Source organism: Myotis daubentonii, chromosome 2 (genome assembly GCF_963259705.1).
Source record: "Myotis daubentonii chromosome 2, mMyoDau2.1, whole genome shotgun sequence".
Taxonomy (NCBI): domain Eukaryota; kingdom Metazoa; phylum Chordata; class Mammalia; order Chiroptera; family Vespertilionidae; genus Myotis; species Myotis daubentonii.
The window spans coordinates 25,152,310-25,180,160 of NC_081841.1; the positions used below are offsets into that span (position 1 = coordinate 25,152,310).

A 27,851-nucleotide genomic window follows, 5' to 3' on the forward strand; every position below is an offset into this window, starting at 1 on the left:
CGCCTACAATTCTATTGAGTGAAAGTGGCTGTTAATATTTATATGTTTCATTATAATATTTTTCTGTGCATTGTTTGAGGTTATAATATATAAAACAGCTACTTGCTGTTTTTTCATTTGAATAGATACTCTTTATAAATATTACATTACTGCCTGCATAATATCCTATCAGAAATAGTTTAAGTCCATTGTTTACTTAACTAATCCCTTATGGTGTTCTCAGTTTTCCACTATTAAAAATAACATGGCGATGAACATCTTTGTGCATGAACAATTTCTCTGCATCCTAAATTATTCCTTTAAGGTAAAGTCTCAGAATTAACATTTACAGGGCTCCTAAACCATCACCAAGTTGTTTACTAGAGAGATCATGCCCATTTATCTTCTCGCTGTTTGGCATACCGATCTAATGAGCTCAGATTTTAAAAAGACGTGTATAGTGGATGACAGAGCAACTTACTGAAAAGAAAAATATAAAAGATATATTTTTAGATCTAGAATGTTAAAACGAAGTAATCTGAAAACTGGAAAATGCTTAAGAAAAAGAAAACAAGTGTTGGGGACAGTACAAGAGTAAGCGTGCTATCAGCGTGCAAATAGGGTTGAATGCAGTGACTTTGACAAATGGCAGAAAAACAAAACTGTCCAACTTCTCTCTTTCTTCCCTCTCTTCCATAAGGAAGGTGTTCATCAGACTGAAACAGGTAGTGCAAACATTGACAGAAGGGAATTGAAGCCCAAGATGGGTGAATTGGTTATAAAAGCAAATCTAAAGTTGTTCTAAATAAATCCCAGGCTCTTGGCCCAGACAAATGACAGCCAGAATAGAGAACTTACAAGGGTGAAAGGTAGGCCATTGACAATAAACCCTAAAGGTTATGGAAAATGGAAGAGGTACTAAAAGAAAGAATGTGAGCCACTGTTTACCTGATATTTAGAATAGAAAGGGGGGAAAGAGTGTATGTACAGACTAAAAACAGCTACTCTGATCCCTTGCAGATGAAATTCAGGGCAGATTTTCAATCATGTATGTTATGATGGGGAAGAAGCACTTGGGAAGAAGTTATCCCTTAGTAACCACCCTCCTGCTTCTTCTCTTTCTCTTCAGTAAGGTTGCTGTAAATGTTATAGTTGCTGTATTTCTGGACATTAGGGAAGTGGATCATTGAATTCCGGGTGGTGCTTTGATGGCTGACCTTGGAAATTATAGTCCAAATACCAAAATATTTAAATGGGTTGATCCTTGAACACCTATACCCCAAAAGGAGCCCATAACTTGATCACTGCCCATCAGAAAGGAGGTGGCTGGTGTGTCACCAGAGGACTCCCATCTTAGCCCTCACCTCAGCACTTTGGCAGTGACCTGTTGAGGTGACAGATGCTTATCAGAGCTTCAGATGACATGAAGCTACAGAGTACAGATGATACTTAGAAACAGATCCAGAGAGACGGCAGCAGGCTGGAATGATGGTGAAAAATAGCAAGATGAAACCTGGTATTCGTCGACATGCATTCTCACAGTTGGGTTCCAAACACCGGCCATATATGTGACAGGTAGGGTGGTTGTACAAATGATAACGGTAATAACAGTAGTAGAAAAACAACAGCTAATATTTATCAAGTGCTCGCTCTACCACAGTTACTGTCTGTGCTCTGTGTTTTACATCATCATCATTTGTAGAATCTTACTCTGTACTAGCTTTATGTCATCTGAGAGTTGATAAGCACGTCATCTCTGATTCCAGCTACTTGCTTCACAGGTTGAAAGCTGCCCCCTTTTGCCAGTGGAGGCTGTGAGACAAGAGAGGTTCAGTCAGTTGCCTCAGGTCACACAGATGGGAAGTAGTTTCCGTGCTGCTGCTCAGTGCCTGCATGCCTGAGCACTGTCAAAGTTCACACCACCACTGAAACTTTTCTCCCTCTCTCTCTTTTTTAATCACGAAGGTAATTTGATATCCTGCCAAAACACCAAATAAGATTAGGCAAACACATAGGTGGTTAATAATATGGACTTTGGGCCAGACCAATTGGTTTCAAATGTTGACTCTTCCACTTCCTGGCTGTGTGACTTTGGTGAAGTCGCTGAACTTCCCTGTGCTCCGGTTTTCTCCCCTGTCAATGCGGATAGGGATTGCTGTGGGAATTAAATGAATTCTGTGCAGAAAACATTGAGAACAGTGCCTTGCAAGTGTTTTCAATGCTCGCAGCGTTTGTTGTTATCATTAGGCTACTTGAGAAGCAATAGGATGGGGTGTTAAGAGCTGGTACTGTGGAGCCAGACCACCTGGGTTTTTAATCCCAGCACCACCATTTCCATCTATTGTGTGCTGTAGTGTTCTCATTTGTAAATGAGGATGATAATCATGGTAGTGGAAATTCAGTGCAAGTGCTCAATGGTTGTTAGCTGTTACTATCAATAGAACCATATTGTCCAGAGAAAGAAAGGGTCCAACCCTCCTTCTGGTTCTCTGTTTAGGAGTAGAAGCCATGTAGGATCTCCGGAGGAGGTAGGCAGGTCAGTGAGGGTAGAGAAACTACAGTACAGAACTTATGGTTGGAACGATGAAGAAGATTTAATCTGAAGGCAAGATGACTAAGCAAGGGATAACTTTCCTCACTTATGTCAGGGGTTGTGGAATGGTTCTGTGTCATCGAATCAAGTTATGAGACAACATTAGATGCTGGAAAGTCAGGGAACCTGGGGCCACTCAGTCGTGGTTCTCTCTTGTCTCCTGGCTTCAGTTTCCTAGTAAGATGGGGTGGGGGTTGGATGAGATAGTTGCTGAGGTGTCTTCTGTCTTTTATGATTCTGTTCTCTAAACCATAGAATCTGTAGCAAATTCCTGTTTATACAGAACGTTTGGGTTAAAGGGTGTTTTTGATTAACATATACTATAGCTAAAAGAGCTTGAACTGAGTATTGTTTAACCAGTAAATCATCTAATGACTCTGAGTTCCCCATTTCCTCATTTGATAAACTGAAATGAGAATACAGCAGATTTCACAGGGCGTTTGTGAGAATTCCAAATGAGGTCATACATGTTAGAGCACCTTGTCAAAATGTTATGTTTATTATTGCCGTTGCCTGGGTTATAACTTTTCCAAGAATTAGAATACAATAAAGCACTCTCAAGCACTAACCTCATTTAAAGTAACTTAATCTGTTTTCCGTGGTTCAGGAGATCCTTGAGGAAGTTACAGAATCTCAGGGTCATTTTCTGGAAGAAAAAGGTCTGGGCTGCTCGTAGTCTTTGGATTTTAAGTTTCAAATTAAATGGGAGCATCTTGACTGTATTCCAGAAGGGAATAGAGATAACATACTCTAAGCCCCGCATTTTACAGATGAAATCTGTGGCCTGCCCAGAGTCACATCTTAATTAATGGCAAATCTGTTAGTAAAATCCAGGCTCCTGACTCCCAGCACACTTTTTATGGTTAGTTATGTTTAAACTCAGAAAATCTGAAATGATGCTAAGAATGTGGTGATGGACATAGCTGCACCTTTGAACATGGAATCAAAGAAATATTATCAGGAAGTTTAAGGGCCTGGATAAGTTACTGATCGGTATGGCACCGTGAACTTAACTTGACCCATTTGGGAGAAAAATTGCAGTGGAATTCTTCGTAATTTTCCTAATTGTAGCAGTTCATGTCTTCTGTACAAAATTCATCTCAAGTATACTCTGCAATGATTTGGCATTAAAAATCCAAGTCTTAATATGGCTCTCACAAGCTTGTTACATATGCACAGGGAATAGCATAATATAGAAGCAGCGTTCCACCTCCACCTTCTTCCTTTTCCCACTTATAAATCTACTTCTTCAGGGATGTACAGATGCTCTTTCTCTTTTTCTTTTGACCAGTGATCATTAAAAACTATGTTTTTCAACTTTTTTGAGTTAAAGTTGCAAGGGATAACTGTCAGACAAGTTCTGTGTTAGGTATACCTCCCTCGTCTTGCCCATGTGGCTTCTGTGAGCCATGTGAAGACTCAGGACTGGTGCCTGTGAGCTGTGAGTGCCTGTGAGCGAGCAGCCGGGGAAGGCCGCGCTGTGTTCCTGGCTGTGTTCAAAGCGGGGTTCCACCTCCTCCTTCTTCCTTTTCCCACTTATAAATCTACTAGTAGCCCTGCACACGAATACATGCGCCAGTAGCTCTCTGCGGGGCCTGGCCGCTCCGTGCCCTCTGCCCAGAGGCTCTTCGCTGCCCAGAGGCCCATCCGCGGCTGGGCATGGAACGCTTGCCTGGTCACTGGGGCGACAACACAAGCATTTCCCCCTGACCCCCAGGCTGCTCTGTGCCCACTGCCCAGAGGCCCTCTGTGACCAGGGTAGAATGCTTGCCTTGTTGCCGTGGTGACGAAGCAAGCGTTCTGCCAGGCCACTCACACTGCACGCTCTCAGCAGCCACCCAACCCCACCACCACCACCCCCCAACCCTCCCCGCCCCCCGGGACTGGGGGACTCCGGCGGGGCTGAGAGGCCTGGGCACCCCCATATTTGTGACAGAGTGACAGTTAATTTGCATATTACCCTTTTCTTAGGATTTCTTCAGGGATCTACAGATATTTTTGCTCTTGTTTTAGTCCATTGATAACTTGAGAAAGCCTCCAAAGATCAAAGTCTTGGGTGGGGAGGATTCAATTCACTCAGTCTTGTCTGAATTCCTAATAGTTTTGAAAATCCATCTAAATCTGGATGGGAAATGCATGGGTCAGCATAATGGATATGAGCACAGACTGAAACCAGACTGCCTGGGTTTGAACCTCAACTCCTCTTGTTACCATGGCCATATGACCGTGGACAAATACCTTAAAGGCACTGGGCCTCAGTTCCCTAATCTGAAACAGTGTCTCATAGGGTTGCTGTGAGCATGCAATTAAATGAACTAATATTTATAAACTCCTTAGAATAGTGTTAGAAGTGCTAGATAAATTCAGTGAAATGACCCTGATTAGACCAGAGTTTCCTCTGGGTCCAGGGCTGTATTCCATTAGACGCTGTAACACCCAGGCCTTGGGGCCCTAGGTTTGAGTAAATGGGGGTTGTTTGTCCTCAGTTAAAATTGCAAAGCACATCCTGAGGTCACAACCTTTTTATTCTATTGAACCAAAAAGGCAATGGCAGTGAAGCTTGACTTTGAACACCCAAGTCTACCAAGCCTCTTTCCAGCTCACTGAATGTGTCTGCCATCTGTTTATGCTGATGGAAGGAAGAGTAGTGACTCTGATAAATCTATTGAGTGGCCTCAAGCAGGTAGCCTGCTCTGTCCGGGTCACCTTTGGAAACCTGCTCGGATTCCATTGCATTCCCTGGACCCACTGTAACTCACTGGGTTCCTGTTGCTCACAAGCTCAGAGCGTTCACTTAGGTCCCTGGTGAGGGGGTTTCCGCCTGGTGGCTCTGCTTGCGGCAGCGCTGGGCTGTGGGAGAGACTAATGGGAAGTGAAAAGAGAAACTGTTGTTCTTAACCGGCAGGGCTGTTTGGAGTGTGTGCCTCTTCTTGTATTTAGGGAAAAGATTACTCATGACTATTTTCTTCCATAGAATATAAAGAACCTCAAATTACTACTTGCATCCCCCACCCCCTTCTCACCCGCCCTCCTGCGTTTCCGTGTATCCTCTGTAGAAACTTCAGCATTTTACTCTCATTTCCCCTCCCCAGTGGGATTCAGTTCTGTATTTGCTTTGGCACTTGCACTTCTAATAAGCTCCCCTGTCCTTTTTCCTGGCTCTGTGGCCCTCTCACCCCAGGCGCTTTCTTAGGCCACGCTTGACAATTGTCCCCTCACTTCTGGCCTTATGTGAAGGAGAGGAAGGGAAACGTCCCTAATGACAAACCATTATGCTGTTCTTGTTCGAAGATGACTGACACCATGGAAAATAATAGGAAGTAAACTTTAAGGTTTTGTACCAGTTCAACAGTTGAAATTTTGCTGAGCCATCCTCACACTCCCACCTCACCATGATTCCAGATTCATCTTTTCAAGGTCATTGGAAACGGTTGGGGAACCCCCCTGTATCCAATGACCATTTTTAATAGGCATTGCTTCTTGGCCCAGTTAAGAGTCTTAAAACAGAACCTTGAATTCTTTAGTGGCCATTTTATTCTAAAGATCATAGAGCAGTAACATACTACACATTATTATTCTATAATGCCACTTGTTTCTTTCTATATAAAAAAATTATACAACTTAAAAACAGAACAACTCAACAACCCCATCTAGGTGCTCATCTCTATTATTCCAATGCTTGTAGTTTTTTTTGATGCCCTCCCTACACAGTGGACCAGTTTTGAAGGTACTTCCACAAAGTTCAAGTAAGCTACCATTCTTCAAAACTAGACTTTGCAAAGGAGCTGCCTGGAAGACAGAGCCAAAGTCATGCCTACAGGCTCTGGACTTCTCCGGGGGATTCGAGCTGTTCGTTCCCCGGGGATGCTGAGCAGCCCATCAAGTAGACCAGACAGGTCTTTGTCTTGCCTTATTTAAGGTTGAAAGATGATTCTTTCAGGATCAAACTGAGGGATACTCTTGTAGCACACTCATGGAGTCTCCTTAGCAAGTTTAGGTAACTGCATAGAGAGACTGAGGCTCTTCTTAGCAAACACTGATTCCGTTGTATAGAACTATTTACACAGTACAATTTTAGAGAATGAAGCTCTGTTGAGCATCTAGCTGTTTCTAACCCATCTGTTCTCAACGATCTTGGTCTCAGGACCCCTTTCAAATCTTAAAAATTATTGAAGACCTCAAAAGCTTTGCTCATATGGGTTTTAGCCATCTATAGTTACCAGATTGGAAATTAAAACTGAGAATTTTAAAAATATTTGTAAACTTACTGAAAAATAATAAGCTAAGTATATATTAACGTAAATATCTATTTATAAATATATTTTCCAAAACAAAATAAACTAGCGAGAACAGTGGCATTGTTTCACATTTTTGCAAGTCTCTTTAATGTCCACCCTCATTGGAGATGGCTGGATTCTCATCTCTGTTGCAATTCCACAACTTGTGTAGCCTCTAGAAAATTCCACTGTACATTCATGAAAGAATAAGAGTGAAAAAGGCAAATAACCTCTTAATATTGTTATGAAATGAGTTTTTACTTCATAGACCCCTGAAAAGGTTTTGGGAACCCTGAGGGGTCCCCAGATCATGCTTTGAGAACCACTATTCTAAACCACTTAAGTGATGTCAAAGATTTCTCACAACAGCAAAATAAAATTAAAAGGTAGATTCCCAGTCAGGCTTCCTGACAGAGATAGGCCCTGAGTTGCAGCCCTCCCTTTGACCCACTTCTGGTCCTACTCCGAATCCAAGTAGCTCTCCCTCTCCACCCCCCACCCCAGCAAGTAGACTAAAAAGGCAAAAGACCTTTTCTCCTTACCTTGCCCTCTCATCCCCAGAGGCTGGCCTGATGGTTTCCCAGAGGCTGAGCAAATACTCTTCCAGGAAGAAATTTTAGGGAACACTTCATTATTTGGCAGCTCTGGGAAGTCAAGCTCAGCTCTGGAACATTCCCACTTCAAAAGGACACAGGGTCGCAATCAGATCAGCTCTGATTTTAAGGTCCCCTTCGAAGTGTGTTGGCATGGGTCATGACTCTGAGCCCCCATGAGTACCTCAGGCCACCATAGAGCTGCACCTTTCTGGCAATCCTGGAATCCAGGCAGGCCCTGGAGTAGGGCAAGGAAGGGTGGGGCTCTAAGACCAATGGTCCCTTAAAGATAAAAAAAAAAAAAAGGATGTTTTGTTCAATTTGCCTCTACATATAAAGTTCATTTGATATCACACTTTGGCACTTATGAAGCTTGGGTTTTAACCTGGGATTCAGAGTTGAACATGAGGGCTCTTCAGACATGGGGACCTAATGTTTTTAACCATTCAGAAATCTCTCCCCTATAGTCCAGCTGTCTAACTGACAAGACCCTTTTTTTTCTGTCTCTTTCTTTCTGCCTTGCTCTCTCTCCAACAGGCTTGCAGCCAGTTTACTGGAGCAGGGATGACGTAGCCCAGTGGCTCAAGTGGGCTGAAAATGAGTTTTCTTTAAGGCCAATTGACAGCAACACGTTTGAAATGAATGGCAAAGCTCTCCTGCTGCTGACCAAAGAGGACTTTCGCTATCGATCTCCTCATTCAGGTGAGAGTCTGGACTCTGGACACGTGCTCAACTTGGCAAATCTGTTGATCAGTGGACGGTCTTTACCACTGCTCATCCTGCCCCAAAAAATCTCTGCTCTAGGTCACCATGGGCGCAAGGACAGTGGCCCAGCTTAGTGGAGGAAAGATCCTGCTGACATATGCCAGTATGAGAGGAGAAGAGGAAGAGCTTTCAGATCAAGGGGAAACTTTTAAGGTTCAGAGAAGTAACCCAGTTGGGACTGACAGTCACTGGATTTTAAGGGATCTAGTTTGCCACCACATAAGGAAGAAAATGCATCCCAGCTCTTTCTCTCCACCTTACTCCTGAGTCTGAAGACTTAAGAGAGGTGCTTGAGAGCAAGTGTAGGTTGTGAACTGCTCAGTTAACAACAAATACAGGCTTGAGTAAGGGGAAGGATCCCTGCTGAGATAGCTAGACTAGGAAGTCAAGAAAAAATGAGAGAACAGGAGATAAGGAATGGGCAAGGTAGAGATCCTACTAGCCAAGGCAAGTTAAGAAATGAACTCAGGGGGCCTCAGATAATGTCCTTTGGATGTCCTGAATTTTTTGACGTAATGCCTCTGGCAGCTTGTAGAAATCCTGAACAATACAACTGGAAGTTTCCTGGTTAGGCTCATCTAACTAGGAAGATTTGTCCAAATGAGGGCTCCTAAGACCACAAAGGAAGATTTTGTTCAGTAAGGGGTGTTTGTACTTGCAAAGTATGTTAATGATGTAGATAAGACTTCAAATATACTTTCTAATTTCATGTCTTCAATATGATAGATATGTAGAAGGTAGCTATTTGGGAACTCCATATGTCAAAGGAGAGCTTCGGTCTCTGGTTTATGCCTCTTGAGGGCTTGTTATTCAGGTACCAACAGGCCCTCCTTCTATTGAGTCTCCTTGACTTAACTTGTCTGGCAGAGACCCTTCTGTCCTTGACCAAGGGCAAAGATTCTGCGTAAGGTCTTGGCATAGTCTCCAGCTCTGTTCAACCCTTATTTACTCCTGGAGGTCTGCCAGCAGTTAATACACTAACCGTCATGAGGAAATGTCCCCCATACCAGGGGGTGAGATAAGGACAGAGAACAGGATCTCCCCTGCTTTTTCCAATTTCAACAGATTGTTTATATAAGAAAATGTCAAAGGGGAAGTGTCTCCCAGAAGTATACTTGGTATTGAAACTCGAAGGCTTACATCTTGGAAAAACGAATCATTTTTTAAGGTTTTATAAGGGACACAAACATACCTGAAATACTTTGTCACAAACCACTGATTTTTATCATGGATTTTTGGTTTCAGAATAAGAAAACTATAAAACAGCCATATAAATAAAACTAACTTAAAAGAAACCTAGGTAGTCTCTTTTCATTGAATCCAGAAATACTTCCCTCCTCTGTTCCAGAGGAAACTCCGATATTATGCTTAAAGAGCCAAAGCTACCTATCTGGAGGAAAAGCACTCTTAACTCTTTCATGTTCCAGAGAAACCATTTACATAAGACAAAGGAAAACACAGTGATGTGTTTTGACTTGATTTGACTTAGACCTCGGGCAAGCTTTCCTTCCTGAGCCTTTGCAATTTCCTCCCTCATCCTATCTCAGGTGCTCCTTTTTGTTGCTGATTTATTTTTCTCTCCAGTGACCTCTCAACTTTACTGATGAAACTAGGTTATCTCTGTTCAAAGCTGGAAGCAAAGATGTGCAAAGCCTGTCAGTAGTTCCTTGTTATATTGTCAGATCTTTGCTGGCATGGGCCATATGGAAGACAGACAGCATCCCGCTGTCCAGGTAGATAGGCAGGATTGCATTGAACCTAAAGGCAAAGGATGCTGGAGAAGGGAGAGCATATGGTAGGATGGGTCTCCTGAAAGCATGAATGGAGTTGTTTCACATGAAGTGTGGGTGGAATTGAGTGGCCAGGGGAGAAGGAGAACATTCTGGGTAATTATAGCAGCATTAGGTTAATATATTTGGGTGACAGTGAGAAAGCCCACCTGATGAATGGGAAAGGCAGGAGACAGGAAGGCCAGCTAAGGCGGATTCACTAGTTCGGACATGAGGTGTTATAGACACAGTTGGGTGGGGGCAGGAGAAATTCATTGCATGAATGTTCCCTGAATAGTCCTGTGCCACTGGTACAGAAGTACAGGCTAAGGGAGTTGAAGGTTAGGAGAGGTGATTTCTAGCTGGATGATCAGATGAAGCTCAAGGGTATGACAACGGAGATGGACTTTGGAAGGTTCACGGGGGTGGGGGGAGGGAGGTAAGGAAAGGTTAAGGAGGAGGTATAGGCCAATTTGTGGGAGAAGAAGTTCAGAGATAAGGCCACATAAGCTGGATCCTCTGTGTGAAGCACTGTTCATCATCCTCATTACCCCTCCCTCACTGGTCTTATTGCCTCTTCATATTTTAAGTTCAGCTACTACCTCTAGGAAAGCTTTCTCTTCCATCCCTCCTTCCCTGATTCCAACCTTCCTTTCCTCCACCTCTCTCCAGGTCCGTCTGGGTTAGGTACTCTTCCTCTTTTATCCCAGAGCTTTCCCTAATTCTGCCATAGCCTCTAATGCACATGCAGATGCGCGCGTGCGCGCGCGCGCACACACACACACACACATACACACACACACACTGATATATGTGATTGTTTGCTATGCTACATGCCTCTCCTATAGTGGAAAGTTCAGTTTGGGCAGGGGTTGTGTCCTATTAAGCTGCCATGTCTCCAGCATCTAGCATAGTGCATGGCATCCAGTTGGTACTCAATAAATATTGGTTGAATTGTTACCCAACACAAGAGGACCTTAAAGCCCAGGTTAAGATGTTTGGATTTTATTTTGGGGGTAATAGGAAACCACTGAAAGGTTTTTAAAGCAGGAAAGCTAGAATGATACTGCTGTAGTCTGAGCCACCGAAGTCCAGAACCGGGTCAATGAGATCAGAAACAGTACTTCAGGTGCAGAGTAGTTGGCTAAAACAGCAGCGGGTCTGGAAGCAGCAGTGAGTTCATTCTGGCCAAGAAATGCCAGGGCATCCAGGAAGACATGGCCTGTTCTGTAGCTGGAAATGTGAGGTAAGAGTCAGACCAGAGCTGGGAATAATAGACATGAGCATCATGCCCAGTACGTTGAGCTGGGACTAGAGATAAATTTATACTACAGGTAATTTAATTAACCAAAAAGGTATCAACCAGAAAGCCATGGGAAGAATTTCAAGGTGATACCTGCCAGTAGGGGCTACAAGAAAACACCACAGAAGGGAGGAGTATTGTCAGCGGGTTTGGGAGACACAACTAAGGAGTTGAGAAGGCCCTTCTCATGTAGGCACTATACACCTACGTGTATTCTGCGTAGGTAGAGACAAGGCATAGATTTTAAAAATCTTTTTATTTCTCAGGTGTAGCCACAACTACTTCCCACATGGGCTTCCTGCTTTCTCATCCGTGTAGTTAAGTGTCCTGAGGTCGGGTTCTCCACGTGGCTCTTGCACAGATCACATCACCTCATTTGCCCTTATTTTCCTCATCCATGAAATGGAATTTCCACCCTGTGGCTCCTAATCTCCCTTCAACTCTAACAGTTCCGTCCAGTTTCAGCCACTGGAACTGTTGAGCTTCTAGTAGACAGTACAGCTTCCCACTCTACAGGCAGCGAGTACAGGCTTTGACCTCCTTCGGCTTACACGCCTTGTACAACTTACACTTCAGCCAGTTTTGTCCTCTTTCCTTGAATCTTTCCTGCTGCCTGAGAAGACCCAGCGGCAGCATCTCACTGGTCATGGGGCTGCTGGACCAAGGAGTATCTGGTAGCCCTGTCCCCATGAATGGATGTTTACGGCTTCCTCCCGGCCATGTTTCCTGCCGGGCCTCACCCAGTGTTATGCTCTCTGAATATGGAAATAACATCCCTAATACAGTTCTTGTCAAATGTAGAGGAAATAATGAAACTCAATGAATTATAATTACCTAAAATATTAATGCTATTTATCTTAGGTCCACATATGGTAGCCTCTCTGAACTCTACTTTTTGAAAAGCATATTTTCATTGATTTCAGAGAGGAAGGGAGAGGGAGAGAGAGAGAGAAACAATAATGATGAGAGACAATCATTGAACGGCTTCCTCCTGCACACCCCCTAGTGGGGATTGAGCAACCCGGGCATGTGCCCTGACCGGGAATTGAACCATGACCTCCTGGTTCATAGGTCAACAGTCAACCACTGAGCCAGACTGGCCAGACTGAACTCTACCTTTTTTAATCAGTTTAACAAACTGCACTTATCCACTTCAAGGACAAGGGTCCTCCATTTTCAACCCTTAGACTAAAGCAGGGAACTATATCAGCTCTAAACAGGAGATTTCAAAAGGTGAAGATAAATGGGATATTCTCTTTGGAATATTCTTCCAATTAGAAGATAGAACAAGATGATAAATTTGTTACATTTGCAGAGCTGAAGAATAAACATAGGAAATCTCTATTTTATAAAACCTCACATGGACAGGATAATTGTGCCTAGTCCTTAAGCTACTAGATACCATGTGGTGTGGTCTGGGATGATTTGAATTGAAAGGAGTATTTCATTATTTGACCAATTTGAGACTCTTGAGAAAACATTTTAATAAGAAGGAACAGACAGTTAACATTGATTTAACTCCAAGACATTCAGGTGGAATGGATTTAGGTACATTATTTTTATGAAAAAAATGCAAGTTATTTTAATTCATCCTAGACTTTCTATCAATGCTTAAAAAAAGAAAAGGAAAATAAAAAATACTTTCAAAGTTCCTTCAATTCAATTGAACAATAACTGTAGTGGAGATTTACTAAGAAAATTCCTTTTGGTGTACTAGAGTGTGGTGCTGAAAGTGATTGCTCCCCTTCCAACCCACCAGAACCTTTGTCTTTGGTAACATTCTCTGCTTGTGACCTTTAAATACAGTTAGATTTCCTTTCAAGGTTAAACTAAAAATACTGGTCTTATCTAAATATAGTTCCTTGGACCAACCTGCTAGGTTGAATGGCTGTGTCAGAATTGACTCACAAAGTCTTCGAGGGTCCGCATCCCGGAGGGGAGTAATAGTCCTGCAGTGTGGGAGTTGGAGCAGACATGACCCTTGACTGAAGACACTGGAGTTGGCTCTTTCTGCTCTTATTGTGTCTTTGAGCAAAGGGAAAAAAACACAAAAAAACAGAAAGTGTATCACACATTAGAAAAATGCTTAGATAAGTCAATTACAGGAAAGCCTCTTAATTTCTTAGCATTTCACTTGTCCCATTGGTGAAAGGTGGCAATCACTGAGCCCTCATACAGAGTGATACTGGAACATGTAAAACTAACACTTTTTAAGTAAAGAACGTACCTCTTTCACAATGTTTTTTTCCTCATGAGCTTATTCTGTTGTTTTTCTTACCACATGTTTTTCTTTGTTTTTTAATCCAGCTAAAGGTAATTGTCTCAACAGGTCTCTTTTCTAACTGATTTATTCTTGTCTTAAATATAATATTGAACTTTTCCCACAAGCTACTCCCTTTATCTCAGGGTCTCTGTGTCAAGGACATAGATTTCCAGCGAAATTTCTAACATTTATTCCTAAGTAAAAGACTAGTTTATTTTTATGGTCACTGAAGGCATTTTGTATTAAATAAAAGGGTTTGTAATTCAATCAGCCTCCAAAAATGGATTGCATGGCATGCTGGGGAAATGAGACCACGCAGAGTCAGAAAGCCAAGCAGTCCGAGACAGGAATGGGCCTGTAGTGGCCGCCCATAGGTCCCCCTCCCCTCTGGGACCTGTGACTGCACAGGTGTTTTCCCTGTTGAGTTTATGATGAAACTGAAGGGACTGAGACATGGACTTCATCCTGAACCTGTTACAAGCAGAGGGAATTTTCTGACCAGTCTGAGAGTGATCCCTCTCACCCCATGCATGCTTTTATTATTTTAAAGACTTGGTCAGAAGGAAACTAAAATCTGAATAAAAACAGAAGAGAAAGAAAGGGAAAAGTGAACAATTTGCAAATATAAGAATGTGTTACATCAGATAAGCTTCATATGAGGATATGTACATAGTCATCACCTGAAAATTGCACACTTGAAAAGTGTTAAGATTCCACTTAAATCTACTAAACGTGAGAGGTTTGATGTTGTGAAACCCCAGGAGACAGGCTCTGGGGACCCTTGTCGATGACATACAGCACTGGTCCCAGCCCCTTAGAGAACAAGCAGTGAATAACAACAACTTTAAAACAAATCATACCCTTTTGTTGATAGTACCATTTTAAGAAAAAAAAAATCGAAGAAAACAATCCAGTAAAATAGATAGATAGATAGATAGATAGATAGATAGATAGATAGATAGATAGATAGATAGATAGATGATAGTCCTTAACAATCCTATTTATAATTGTCGAAACTGGAAGTCACCAAGCCAGCCCCCAATATGAGATTTGCTAAACGAACTCGGAGAATGTGACTATAAAGGAATACACCGTAGCTTTAGTACCATTTGTGGGGTCGCTTATAATTTCTTCAGTAGGTTGTACGAGGCCTTATGGATCATGCTCAGGACTGTCAGTGTTATTTGAAAGACAGATAGGAGCCTGCCCAGCTGGTATGGCTCAGCGATTGAACATGTTGTTGAGTATTGACCTATGAACCAGGAGATCATGGTTCAATTCCCGGTCAGGGCATCTGCCCAGATTGCTGGCTCATCCCCATTAGGGTGTGTGCAGGAGGCAGCCAATTAATGATTCTTTCTCATCATTGATGTTTCTGTCTCTCTCTCTCTCCCTCTCCCTTCCTTTCTGAAATCAATAAAAAATATTTTTAAAAAACAGGCATGTGAGGAAAATCTCTGACCCACCTCTAAATTATTAACACACACACACACACACACACACACATTTTGTCTTCACCTTCCCCTCTAGGTATTCCTGTTTCTCTCCCATTGTAGCTGAAAAAGTCTCTGAGGAGCTGTCCTACTCTGCTATCACCCTTTTTGTCTTACGCACACACGTAAGACAAAAACTTGAAACTGCTTAAATATTAAAGAGAAGAAACCCATAACTTGAAACTGCTTAAATACTAAAAGGAAGAAACCCATAGAAAGAGGTTGAAGATAAAACCTTGAACTAGAGAGAGAGAAATGGTGAGCTAGAAATGTCTGAATGAAATGATGTCAACTGGAAAACAAGTTCCATACATATAAATGTGACTTCATTAAACTTTTGTATGTGCTTTAAGTGCAAAAGTATTGAAGGAAAGCAAATAGTTTCCAGATTTTTTGAGACAGGTCTGTGAATAATTATCATAATCACAAGGGATCCCATCTATTGAGCACATATGATAGCAGGCATGGGCCGGTGCTTCTTCCCATCATCTCATTTAATCGTAACAGCCCTGCCAAGTCTATGGCATTATTGTTATTTGAGACAAAGATTATTTAAGCCTTGAACTAAGGCTCAAAATAGTTTGCCTAAGTGCATGCAGCTTGAAAAATAGAGGGACCATGATTCAAGCTTGAAAAATAGAGGGACCATGATTCAAACTTGGGACTTACTTGCTCCAGAGCCCAAGCTCTTTCCTCTAAAAGTAAGGAAACTCAGATAAATTTGATCCCCTAAGCAGCATCTGTATGTTTTTGGTCTTCAGACACTAGTAAAATTGATAAGCAACTTGCAACAGTTTTGTTCACTCTCACTACTATCCATTTGAAACAAAATGCAAATGAAAGGATAGAATTTAGATTTCTCAGATTAGATGCTTGTTTTTTTACATCCAGATTACCAATGTAAGATAGTATGTGTTTAGTTTGTGGGTTTCTGTGTATGTGTGTGTGTGCACACATGTGTATGCATGCATGTACATTCTTTATGTGTCACATGTGTGCATGCACCTGGAAGGGTATATAGATTTTATGGGGCCTGAATTTTATAATTTGGATGCAAATAGTTCTAGGGCTCCTCCCAAGGGACTATGTAAGTGAAGGCCCCTGAAACTCACCAGCTTCGTGGTAAACCCACCTCTGTACGGTTATGCGTGTACATGAACTATGTGTGTATGCATGCAGATATATGGAGGAGCCAACAAAAGCTAGAAGCACCCCTTACAGTTAGTACTAGTTATGTCTCTTCTGGGAAGACAAAGAAGATTTATCAAGAATTGAATGGGGCCAAGAATTTCCCGAAAAGTGCCTTTTGAATTTGAGCCAGTGATCATTAGCTAAGTTAGATATACAGTGCTTTGGCTCATGCTCTTTATTTTCAACAAGCAAATAAATATAATATTTTAAAATATCTTCTTTATTCCAGAGATCTCTTTGTTAGTACTACTCTTTAGATATGCCTCCATGAATATTTTCAGAGTGTACCAAGAGAACAGGCCGGGTGTTGGCGGGATTAGGGGACTGTAGCGATGGGGAGAGGGCGGGAGGCCATCTTTATTTATGTAGAAAACGGTTGTAGATGGGACACAGTTCATGGTGCTCCAGAAGCCAAAGCTAAGAGCTGAAGTACATGAGATTGTAGGGCGGCCAGAGTCCAACTCATCAGAACTTTCTATCAACTAGAGCTGTCCAAAAGTGGTTTGCTTATCTCGTGGCTGGCTGCCCATCCCTGGAAGTTCTCCTCCAAAGCTACTTCTTGGCAGGGGCACGGGGGCAGGGGACTTTTACTAAACACAAGTAGGAGTCATTATAAGAAACCTCTAGAATCCTCTCTTGGTCTAAGACTCCAAGCAGTTATCAGGAGCATTTCTCAGCAAGCTGTTATTACTGCCAGTCATGCACACACAGGGCATCAGTTAGTTGGGTCCCCATGGTAGTGACATGTTTGTGCTAAGCCTGACACATTCCCCGGCGGAGCCCTGGTTGCTGAGGAAACATGTGGATGGATGGATGGATGGATGGATGGATGGATGGATGGATGGATCTATCTGTGGCCGTACTTCACAGTTTTAGGATTCAGTTTTTTCCTGGCCTGGAACCTGGGACCTCAGGCTCTCGCTCCCACCCACTAGCCAGCTGTCACAGGTGGTGCTGATGAATGTTATCTTACTAGTTCTCACAATAGGCGTGCAGTTTAGGTGAGGAACTGGCCAAGTTCCGCTTGGCTCTCTTCTCCACCCGCTTGCTTCTGCCCACTCAGAGATGAACCTCGGCTGCCTGGCTCCCTTTGCCAGCTTTTGGGTGAGAGGCTGAAGTTAAGACCTGGGAAAGTGTGGGGCAGAGCACAGGTCAGCCCCACCGTGGGCTTAGCCCACCAGGGGGGTGAGGTATCCGGAGAGGCCACAAATGGGTTGAATGGCCTCAGTTAACATTTGCCCTTTCTGGAGAGGAAACAGAGACACACTGACCATGACCCAGACACCCCTCCTTTGTTCAATATGTGAGATATTACTATAGTATTATCAATAATAATAGTAGTAATAATAATAATAACGGTGGTGGTGGTGGTGGTGGTGACAGCAGTGGTCACAGCCTCAGCTAGTGTTTGCTGAGTTCTCTGTTTGCCTGGCGCTGTGATGAGCTCATTTCCTCACCCACTCCTCCCAGCAATCCTGTGGGGTGGATGAGGCTGAGTGAGGCACCAGCCTGGCCCCACAGCGGAGGCTCTCCCCGGCCCATGTTACTGCCCTGCCTGCTCTCCTGCCCAGGCTTCAGCCACCACACCTCAGAGCTTCTCCGGCCCCGGTGTGACCCCAGGAAGAGGTTAGGGTGTGACAGTGCACCCGCCCCTGCTCTGACTGCTTCGAGACCATCCTCTCATTGAATCCTCACAGCGACCTCTGGGGTGGATGTTCTGTGGAAAGCAGTCTGTGCCATCCTCCACATCAGCCTGCCTCTCTAGACAACAAAGTTGAACACCTCACAGGCGCTAAGTTTATGTTTCCTGGCTCCCCTTCCAAAATGATACACTGATTCCTGATCTTTCATTTTTAATAGTAATCATCAGAAACACATTTTCAGTGGGTTTTTTTTTTTTCCTCTTCTTCATGCTACTCAAATAAAGCGTCGCTCAAATCCATAGGATGAAACCCAGTGAGTGTGAGGCCATGTAAATTAAGAAAAGTTTAGGAAGTCTGGCCGGGTTGGCTCAGTGGTTGAGCATTGACCTTTGAACCAGGAGGTCATGGTTCGATTCCCAGTCAGGGCACATGCCCAGGTTGCAGGCTCAATCCCAGGTGTGGGGCATGCAGGAGGCAGCCAATCAATGATTCTTTCTCATCATTGATGTTTCTCTCTCTCTCTCTCCCTCCCCCACCCCCCGCCCCGCCTTCCTCTCTGAAATCAATAATTTTTTTTTAAAGAAAAGTTTAGGAAGACATCACACTAAACAGAAAGAAACAGTATTGATTAGTGACTTGTTTTTGTAAGGGATTAAAATATGAATTTTAAACTAGGACTGTAGTTCGGACTCCGCGTCCTCATCTTATCGGAGACAACATTACCATGACTGCTGTGACTACTCGATGGGGCTTAGGTGAGCTCCGCAGCCTTCCAGCTCCCAAACCCAATCACGTGTGTCAGGTTCTGCCTCCAAAGTCCTGTTAAAAGTCTGGTTCAGAACACTGCTGCGTCTTCTTGCCCGTTACACTGAAAGGAAACGCCCAAGTGACCTGGTGTCTTCAGCTTTTCAAAGTCTTTTGCCTTATTGAGTCATAACAGTAAATAGTGGCAGTAAGTTATGTTAATAACAACCTAATTCAAAGGCAGAGGAAGGACGAAAGCCAAAGCGAAGACGCTAGGGACCTCAGGAATCCCTCAGAATCGAATGCGATGGAACTCGATTTGGGATAAATGGAAAAGGAGTAGAGGTTTGCACAGAGAAAGAATTAAACAGGGAGCATTTCTCAGGCTGAGTTTAAAAGAAAAAAAGAGAATATCTACAGCCCAAAATATGCAGTTAAATTAAGTTGTTAATGAAAGCGCCTGCTTAAAATGGCTAAAATTAGAGATAAAAGCCCATTGTTTGCTCCCGTTGTTGACAGCATATCTGTGTGTGGAAGGGCGTGGGGGACAGTCAGGGCCGTGGCATTTGAGAGATTAATCACCCACCCTAAGGGGTTTTGAGGCACCCACCTGCATTTTGAACTTGGATCTAAGTCAAAGGGGTGGGACAAGACCATGACAGGTGTTTTTTCTCTAATTAACTTCTCAGTGGACACGTCAAACACCAAATATATCAGAACAAAGGGTCCCAGCTCAGGACAGCCCCCTCCGTCCTCAGCAAGGGGCTGACAACTAAAGACGATTCTCTGGAAATTATGGAACCTTGGAGCAGTGCTGTGTTGCATTTTTAAAGGAGGGAAGCATCCCAGATGTGCCAGTTCCCTACACCGTCTCTTCTGTACTTAGCAGCTGTGACCAGATAGTGAAATTTTTTCATATTTATTCTCTTCCTACCTGGGATTGGGGTGGGTAGAAAAGCATGGGTGTTATGTATATGTGTTGTTTGGGGTTTTTTTTGGGGGGGGGTGGTGGTGATTTCTATGAAGAATCTCTGAGTTGTCATAGGGATATTAAAACTTTTCATACTCAGTGACTTCATAAACCCTTGAATTATCTGAAATGCAAGCAAAGATGGATGTGGAAAGGATGTTTTCACAAAAGGAATAGCAATAAATTAGGACAATTTAAATTTCAAATAAAGTCAGTGAAGCAGTCATTATGCAGCTACTGGAACAGTTCAATAATGTGGGAGGAAAACAGGGACACTGAGCTATGATGTGCTCGATTCTAATTTATAACTCTAAGTAGGGAATGGGGCTTTCCTCTTAGTGATGACATTATGGGTGGGCTTTTGTTTTCTTCCTGGTTTTCGGCATTTTATAAAACTTTTTTTGGTATATTTCATAATCGAAAAGTTCTATTAAAAAACTCACATGCTCTGACCTTCAGAGTTCCAAGCGGCACAGCCTGTGTGTCCCCCGAGCCCTGGGAGAGTAGGAAGCGAGCCTGTCCTACTCACAGGACACGGTGAACTCAGAACAGTGCCACGCATACTGTCGAAACTCAGTGAGTAGTGAATAAAATATTCCCATTTCTGTATTTCTCTTTCCTTTCTCTTTCCAGGGGATGTGCTCTATGAACTCCTTCAGCATATTCTGAAGCAGAGGAAACCTCGGATTCTTTTTTCACCTTTCTTCCACCCCGGAAACTCGATCCACACCCAGCCGGAAGTCATACTGCACCAGAACCACGAAGAAGGTACCCGAGGAGGCTTGTCTTTCCTTAGACAGATCCAAGAGGTCTCATTGTTAATTTGATAAGTTGTCCTTTTTTATGTGAGTCATTTTTCATTCAACAAACCAATTATCGAATGCTTACTTTGTATAAGGTCCTGGGGGAAATGCCAAGATGATTGAGAGATACTCTAGGCTCTTTGCAACTCATAATATTGGCGAAGAAAGGAGCAAGATACGCACATGTCATAGTAGGCATCCTAATGAGGTGGAGGAAGGGGAGATGTGCCCAGGTACCAGCAGCAAGTCAGCTCCATGCATGAGATGGCTCTGGGGGAGTCCTTGGTGGCCCAGCAGGATTCAGTTAAGCAGGGATGGTGTGGAGAACATTCCAAGCAGAGAGAATGGCAGAGGATGGAGTCAGTCCTTGGGGTAGAAAGTAGTCAGATGACTTGGGTTGTACAACTTATCTTCCCTCCCCCTCACCTCCCCACAACCTTTTGTTATGAGGAATTTTAAACATACCCCAAATAGAGAGAATAAATGCAATACAACCCTGTGAGCCATCAGCCTGTTTCAGCCATGATCCACACTGGGCCTTGTAGAGCTACTCCAAGGAGGTTAGGTTGGAAATCCAATGTGGGGGATTTGGATGGAGGGAGGTAATGGGGAATCACTGAAGATTTGTGAGCAGAGGGTAATGAAAGCTGGAGGATGAAAAAAGACCCAAACCCTGTGAACTCTGTGGGGGACCCAGGGGTTCTTCATGCACCAGAGGTGGTGTCCTACCGCGTACTCAGTGTAAGTGCTTATTTCAGCTGTCCCAGGTGCTGCTCTCCTGTGAGTCACACCATCAGCAAAATCATTGCTAGAAAACAGAGCAGAAAGCCAGACTTGCATTGTGACCCTGGACATAGTCCAGAGCAGGCCTATGGGCCTTGGCCGTGTTGCCCAGGTGGTTGAATGTTATCCCATACACTGAAAGGTTGCTGGTTCCATTCCCGGTCAGGGCACATGCCCAGGTTGTGGGCTCAATCCCTGGTAGGGGGCATATAGGTCGCAGCCGATTGATGCTACACTCTCACATCAATGCCTTTCTCTCTTTCCCTCTCTTCCTCTCTCTCTCAAAAGCAGTTTTAAAAATCTTAAAAAAAAAAAAAAAAAAAGCAGGCATATGGGCAGGGAAATAGGTATAAAAATCTTACTTTGTGCACCATTCCATGTACAGCGATGCTCAGTGCCTCTGTGGAGCGTCCCTGCCCGGATGGGTTAGACAACAGATGTGGGGGCGCACAGCAATACTTGTCACCTGGGACTTTTTCTTAGGACCAGATTACTAGGGGACTAAAACCCTGGTCCCTTGGGGCATTTCCTTGTATCACTAGATCACCCCCAAGAGCAGGGCTAATATTTTTGTTCTGGTATTGGCAGATTAAAAACATGAGAAGTTGTCTTCTTAATTAACACTTCACAAAAGAGAGCCTGACTCCGGGCAGCTCAACACCTCTTCCTTGTGCCAAGTGCTTCCCAGCAGGTCCCTGGCTTTGTGATGTTTCTCTCATCCTTCCTTCCTCTAGTTTCACCCTTGCTAAATTTAGCAGCTGGCCCCACCCCCAGTTGGTTTCTTCCTTCTTCTGCTCTTCCTGCATGTACATTTCCGCCTGCATAGTAACCAGGAGCTGGGTTTACTGAAGCTTGACATTAAGGCGAGAATCATATTACCTTGCCTGCCTCTTCAGATACAAAGGGCGTGTGATGGGTGTTACCCCCCCCCCCTCTTTTTCTCATTACTTAAAAAAAAAAAATCCCGTTTGGAATTTCTATTCCTCTTTTTATTCCCAAATGTGATTGGAGACCGATGGTCTCACCTCATCACAAATCCTTCCTCCTCTCCCCGGGGCATGATTTGACTCCAAAGTAGGTGTGCTTGTCATTGTTCTCATTTGCAGGAGCTAATCAATAGAGAAAGCTGGCTTACTCTCAGAGCTACTCTCAAACCCAGTAAATACAAATGTGGCCCACCTATGCTTTAAAGCTGTGCTCTCAAGTGTGGTGGTGGTAGGGATGAGCTCAGTCGGTCAAAGAATGGAGCTAATGAGGCCAAGGTCAAGGGTCTCATCGCCCTGTGAACCAGTTCGCTCCGCTGCAGACCCTGCCCTGAAAAGTACTGTGTCTCAGAGACCACTCCTTAAAGCTATCAGCCAGGAAGCAGGAGCGGAGAGTGCGTGCCCTCTCCTTCCCCCGGGCAGACGCAGGCCATGCTCTCAGATGGACAGGTGGACACACAAGAAGGGCAGCTTAGGTCTTTATCAGCGGTTAGCAAGTGAGAAGAGCTGTACAAGATTCTGAGGTGACATGAAGAGGCCGCTGCCCCTAGACTTCCAGATCTCTTGGTGCCCTTGGTGACGACGGACAAGGAACCCACTCGAGTTCCCTGCCCCCACCCGCCTCCCACCTCCCACCTCCCACCTCCCACCTCTTTTCCTCTCTCCTCCGCCAACAAGAAGAAATATCCAGCTCGACAGGAACTATCTCTGGAATCAATACTGTGATATTTACTTGTGACTAGTAACATATTAATATGGGCATATGTTAACATACAGAGAGATCTGGCCCTGAAAAAAAGTAGTTCTGTAAAGTGAAATTAAGCATAGCAAATATTATGTCCCCAGTGATTTATTTGACCTCTTTGGGGTACAGTGCCATATGAAAGTGTGTAGCTCCTGACTTGGCGCAGACGATTGTGACAGAATGGAAGGGGAACCGGCGTTTCAGAGGGGGCTCGGCTCAGCCCCTCGATAGGCTGGCCCGGCGGGCTTGCAGAGTGACATGCAAGCACAAAGCTTTATTCAGCCCTCCCCTGTGGCTTCACCTCATCACTGCCACCACCTTACCCAGTTCAGACATTCATGTCATACTGGGAATTTATCTCCCACCACAGAGGTATCTTGTTTAATCCAGCAGCAGTTCCCTGCAAATATCCCATCCGAGTACAATGCATTGAAATCCCACCCCCCTCACCAGCAGCCACACGGCAGTCCCATAAGCTAGGAAGCTGGTGTTAGCTCAAAGGCCCCCTCGGAGCTCCCACAGGAGAGGAAGGTGATCTTACTAATTCAAACTTTTTTTTTTTTTTGTAAACACTTATCTTCTCCGTGTCCTGAAATTGTCCTGCGTTGGGCAAAGCAGTCCTCAGATCACCACCTAAGTCTAGGAGAACCTGCATCCTACTCTTCTTCCTTATTTGCTTATGGGAAGAGAGTGCAATATTATATCACCAGGTAACCTTATAAATTGTCATCCCTACCAAGACGTTCATGGGATTCTAACAAGTAAGCGAGGGCAATAGGCATAAACCAGAATCATTTTGACAAAATGGGTCACATGGTCAGCTGAGATAAAACTTTCTGAAGAATGATTTCAGAAGTCAGGAAACCAGGTTCTAGCCCATTATTCTTCCAGAATAATCATAACGGCTAAGTTTCTCATTTCTCTGGCCCTCAGTTATAAAATAGATTAGACTAAATGGTCTCTGATCTTTCAGCTCTCAATTCCTCACATTCTATCCATGGTGTGAGCCTCCCTGGGTGATATCAAGATGAATAAGATGCATTCCCTACCTTCAGGGTAAAAGGCACCTAAAATCTAGAAAATCCCAACAGTGTCCTCCTGGTGTTGCTCAGAAATAGCTAAATATCTCTTCTAGATTCCTTTTCTTTTATTGTTGTGACCCATTTTACCTGCATAGTATGAATTAGATAGTTACGTAGGAAGAAGACAAAATAAACAATGATACTACTTCTTTTACCAAAACCAGGAGGCAAAACATCTTTAGAAATTTCAGGCCAGCAAATGATGTTGGCCTGGACATGCACAAATCTCTAGGGAGAAGGAATGAGATCTATGTTTCTTCTGATCCTTACCCGAGGATGTTTTCATTGATTCTAGAGAGAAAGGAAGGCGGGGAAAGAGAGAGAGATAGAGAAGCCTCAATTGGCTGCCTCCTGTACGCATCCTGACTGGGGATTGAACCCATAACCTAGGTGTGTGCCCTGACCAGGAATCGAACCCGCAACCTTTTGGTGTACGGACGACGCTCCAACCAATTGAGTCACTGGCCAGGGAAATGTCTATGTTTCTTAAATGTTCTTATTCCACCACCTCCTTGGGGGACCCCCCTATAATTTCAGCTCTTCTGTTCCACCCTCTCCTATGCCCCATCTAAGAGACTGGGAGATGATCCTTAGTCGCTTTAGTTTGAAAATATTTGCACGTGCAGTGCGGTGATTGTTTCTGCAACAGTGTAGGCCGTTTTAAGGTGACAGTTCTGCTCTGGGGCAGCTTTTTGTCACCAGGTGGACATGGAAAGTAGAAGTGAAGATGAGAAATGTCAAGTGTCAAAATACTGTTTTCTCAATTCTCCTTACAACCACACAGGGTAAGAGAGTGGAGAGAAATCATGTCTTTGATGAGGGGCAGAGTGGGTGGCCTACATTCTGGATGGCCCACAGAAGTTTTATTTATAGGATTGCTTTATTAATGGAAACATTACCTCTTCCCCTCCGCCAGCCACCAGATCCAAGTGCCCAAAGACTGATTTGGAGGAAGGAAATCTTAAACAAGTTTAATGAAATAATTAAAGATGATGAGGTATAGGAATCTGCTTTATAATAACAAAATTAAAACTAACATTTATGGGGTCCTTTTTTGCATGTCAGACCCTGTTCTAAGCTCTTACATGTTGAAATCATTTAATCTTCACACCCAGCCTTTCAAGAAGGTAATATTATTCCCATTTTACAGATGAGGAAATTGGGGCTAGAGCAGTAAAGTGACATCCCCCAAATCACACAGCTGCAAAGAAGCAAAGCTAAGACTTAACCCCAGGCCCACACGGCTCCAATACCTGCATTTACCCACAGCATGACTGAGCCACAAAAATAATGCTTTCATTATTTTATTATTATTATTATTATTATTATTATTATTATTATTATTTGCAAGCACTCTAAACGTGGAACAAATGAATGGGCATGTAGAGATTAGGATGCCAGGTCAGGTCTCCTGACTGGGTACATTGTGGCAAGTCCCAGCACGTCTGCTTATACATTTTCTGCTTCATAGTACTTGAAACTGCCAAATCTAAGTAAAAAAAAAAAAAGTCAAAGATAACTTTTGAGACACCAGTGTATGTCCTCAATTCATGATATGAAAAATTCATACTAACTTGGATGCATTAACCCCTAGAGACCATTGACTGCCTCAGGGTGAATGGACTTAGCCCAGGGAACATCCCCAGCCTGTAAGAAATGTGGGCTCTCAGTCAGGCCCTGGCTTCCGAGAGCTGGAGAGCTGCCAGCCCGTGGGAGCCAGCCCCTCAGGACAGCTGCCGAGTGGGCAGGAGGGCACATGAGGCTTTTAGCTGCTCGGCCACGTCCTGTTACTGGTTGTTGCGAAAAGCATCCCCGCTTCTCTAGTCTCGCTGGGATCGTGTTGATGACTGAAGTGTTAAGGAGGCTGCTGGCTGGGGTCTGGCGACTGTGTAATCCGTGTGAACTGTGTAATTCGTGGTGGAGCCAGAGAGCATCGCCGTGTGTCTGCACTCTGGATCCTGACCAGCTGTTCAGGTCCCAGCTCCCAGTTTACCAGCTGGGAGACTTCAGGCAAGTTACTCGACTTCCTTGTGTCTCAGTTTCCATCTGTAAAATAAGGAAGATACACTTATCGGATATGATTGATATCAGAAAGGATCGAGTTAATATGGAAAATGCCCTGAGAACAGCATCTCTCACATAGCAGGCATTCAATAAATGCTTCTCATTACCATGATTTGATATTTTTTTGCCACTCTATGATTGGGGGTTTTTCTTTTCTTTTTTTAACTTAAAATTGTAGTTGTGGTAAAATACACGTAACATTTACCATCGGAACCATGTTTAAGTGCTCAGCAGTGTTAAGTGTATTCACATCGTCGTGCAGTGGTTGGCTGTTTGATGTCTTACATTCAGTTCCAATGTTCTTAACCAATCCCATTATTGCAGCTACATGCTTTTTGTGTAAACACCACCTTTGTGCATTCCGGACATAAGAAGGGGCTTTTCTCTACCCATGCCATTATCCTAGAATTCCTTCATTGATTCACCGGGCACCTTATGTAATATTATTTCTATGGTGAAATACATTTGAAGTCCCAGCCTTAATTGCTTTCAGGACACAGCCCACTTTGAGAATGAGTTCTGCGCGTACTCTAACGTCACGGTCCCCGGCACATGGTAGGTCCTCCGTGACCCTTTGGGGCCTGTTAATCTCCTGGGTCTCCTCTCACATTTAAAAACTATAAGATGAACCTTTTTGTGCTCCTTTCAATTCTGTGATTCTTGGATCTGACATGAGGTCCCACCAGAGAAAGAACAGGCCCAGATCTTGACTTCCTGTCGTTCCCCAGGGAACCAGCTAACAGTATCTTTTCCCCTTACCAGGCCGCATTCTGCTCTTGCCTAACTCCTTTTCCCTGCTTTGCTTCCTATATTTCAGGGTCTAGGGCAGCAAGACCTTTTACTCTCTGACCTTTGTCCCCTGATGCAGCATTTGATTGTGATGGGGAAGTGTGGAGCCCCTGTGTGGTGCAGAGAGCCTCTTGCCAATGGTCTAGACTCAGCCTACTTCAGGGAGGACCCACTCCCTTCCCTGCCTCCTCCGGCTTCCTGCAACGGTAGAGGCTGCTCTTAGCCCAAGGGCTAGCTGGCTCTATTCAGCCACAAGTTTTAGGGACAGGTGATCCCTCAGATGCATGAATAACTCCCACAAGGTGGTCTGGAAATCTTCAAGAAACTTCCTCTTACCACTAGGGAAATGTCATCTGATGTTTTGGAGATAACGGCACTGGGAGCCTGTGGGTTCACTTCCTGAGAAGGAGGCCCTCATTTGGTGTTATCTCGCTCTTTCCTCTTTCCAGCCCTCCTCTGCCTTATCTTTGTGCCACCCTGACCCCATCCCTGTAAATGATTTACAAGGCACACACCCACAGGTCTAATAGACTCATTTGAAATCTGATCCCTTGATTTCTTCATTTACGTCTTTTGTGCTGCTTTATTGAGACCGAGGGAGACTCCTTCCTCTACCAAGTATGTCAAACTCATGGTCAGTGGCCTGCTAGCGAGTTTGACATGCCTGCAGTCTACACCACCTGACTGCAAAGAGCAAAGACAGCATACAGTCCGGAGCACCTCCCGGGTTCACAGACCTGCTTCTGCCCTCTGTGCTGAGCCCCTGGCAGAGGTAGCCTGTTTGAAAGCCTTCCACCCACAATAACGAAGTTGAAACCTCAGAGTCCTGCAAGTTACCGATGTTGCTTCTTTCAGTTCCTTTCACCAAATGCTTATAAAATTCAAGGAGCTTACTTATTGTGTATAACCTCAAACATCTGTGAATGTTTGAAGTCATACTCAAACACCAGTCATATTGGATTAGGGCCATACCCTGCAAACTTGGGCAGTTTTATTCTCAAGCATTCAGTAGCATTGGC

General features: G+C 43.9%; 1 protein-coding gene across 6 annotated transcripts in view; it reads left to right on the top strand.

Moving 5' to 3' along the window:
• ETV6 (ETS variant transcription factor 6) overlaps nt 1–27,851 on the top strand; it is a 224,339-nt gene that overhangs the window by 164,945 nt on the left and 31,543 nt on the right. For 5 of the 6 annotated variants that reach the window (XM_059682210.1, XM_059682206.1, XM_059682209.1 and 2 more), the window contains 2 exons: nt 7,980–8,144; nt 20,217–20,351. In XM_059682210.1, coding sequence (XP_059538193.1) covers nt 8,081–8,144; nt 20,217–20,351 — 199 coding nt within the window. In that variant the 5' untranslated portion in view covers nt 7,980–8,080. The remainder of the gene's footprint in view (nt 1–7,979; nt 8,145–20,216; nt 20,352–27,851) is intronic. The other variant, XM_059682208.1, reaches the window with a different exon arrangement.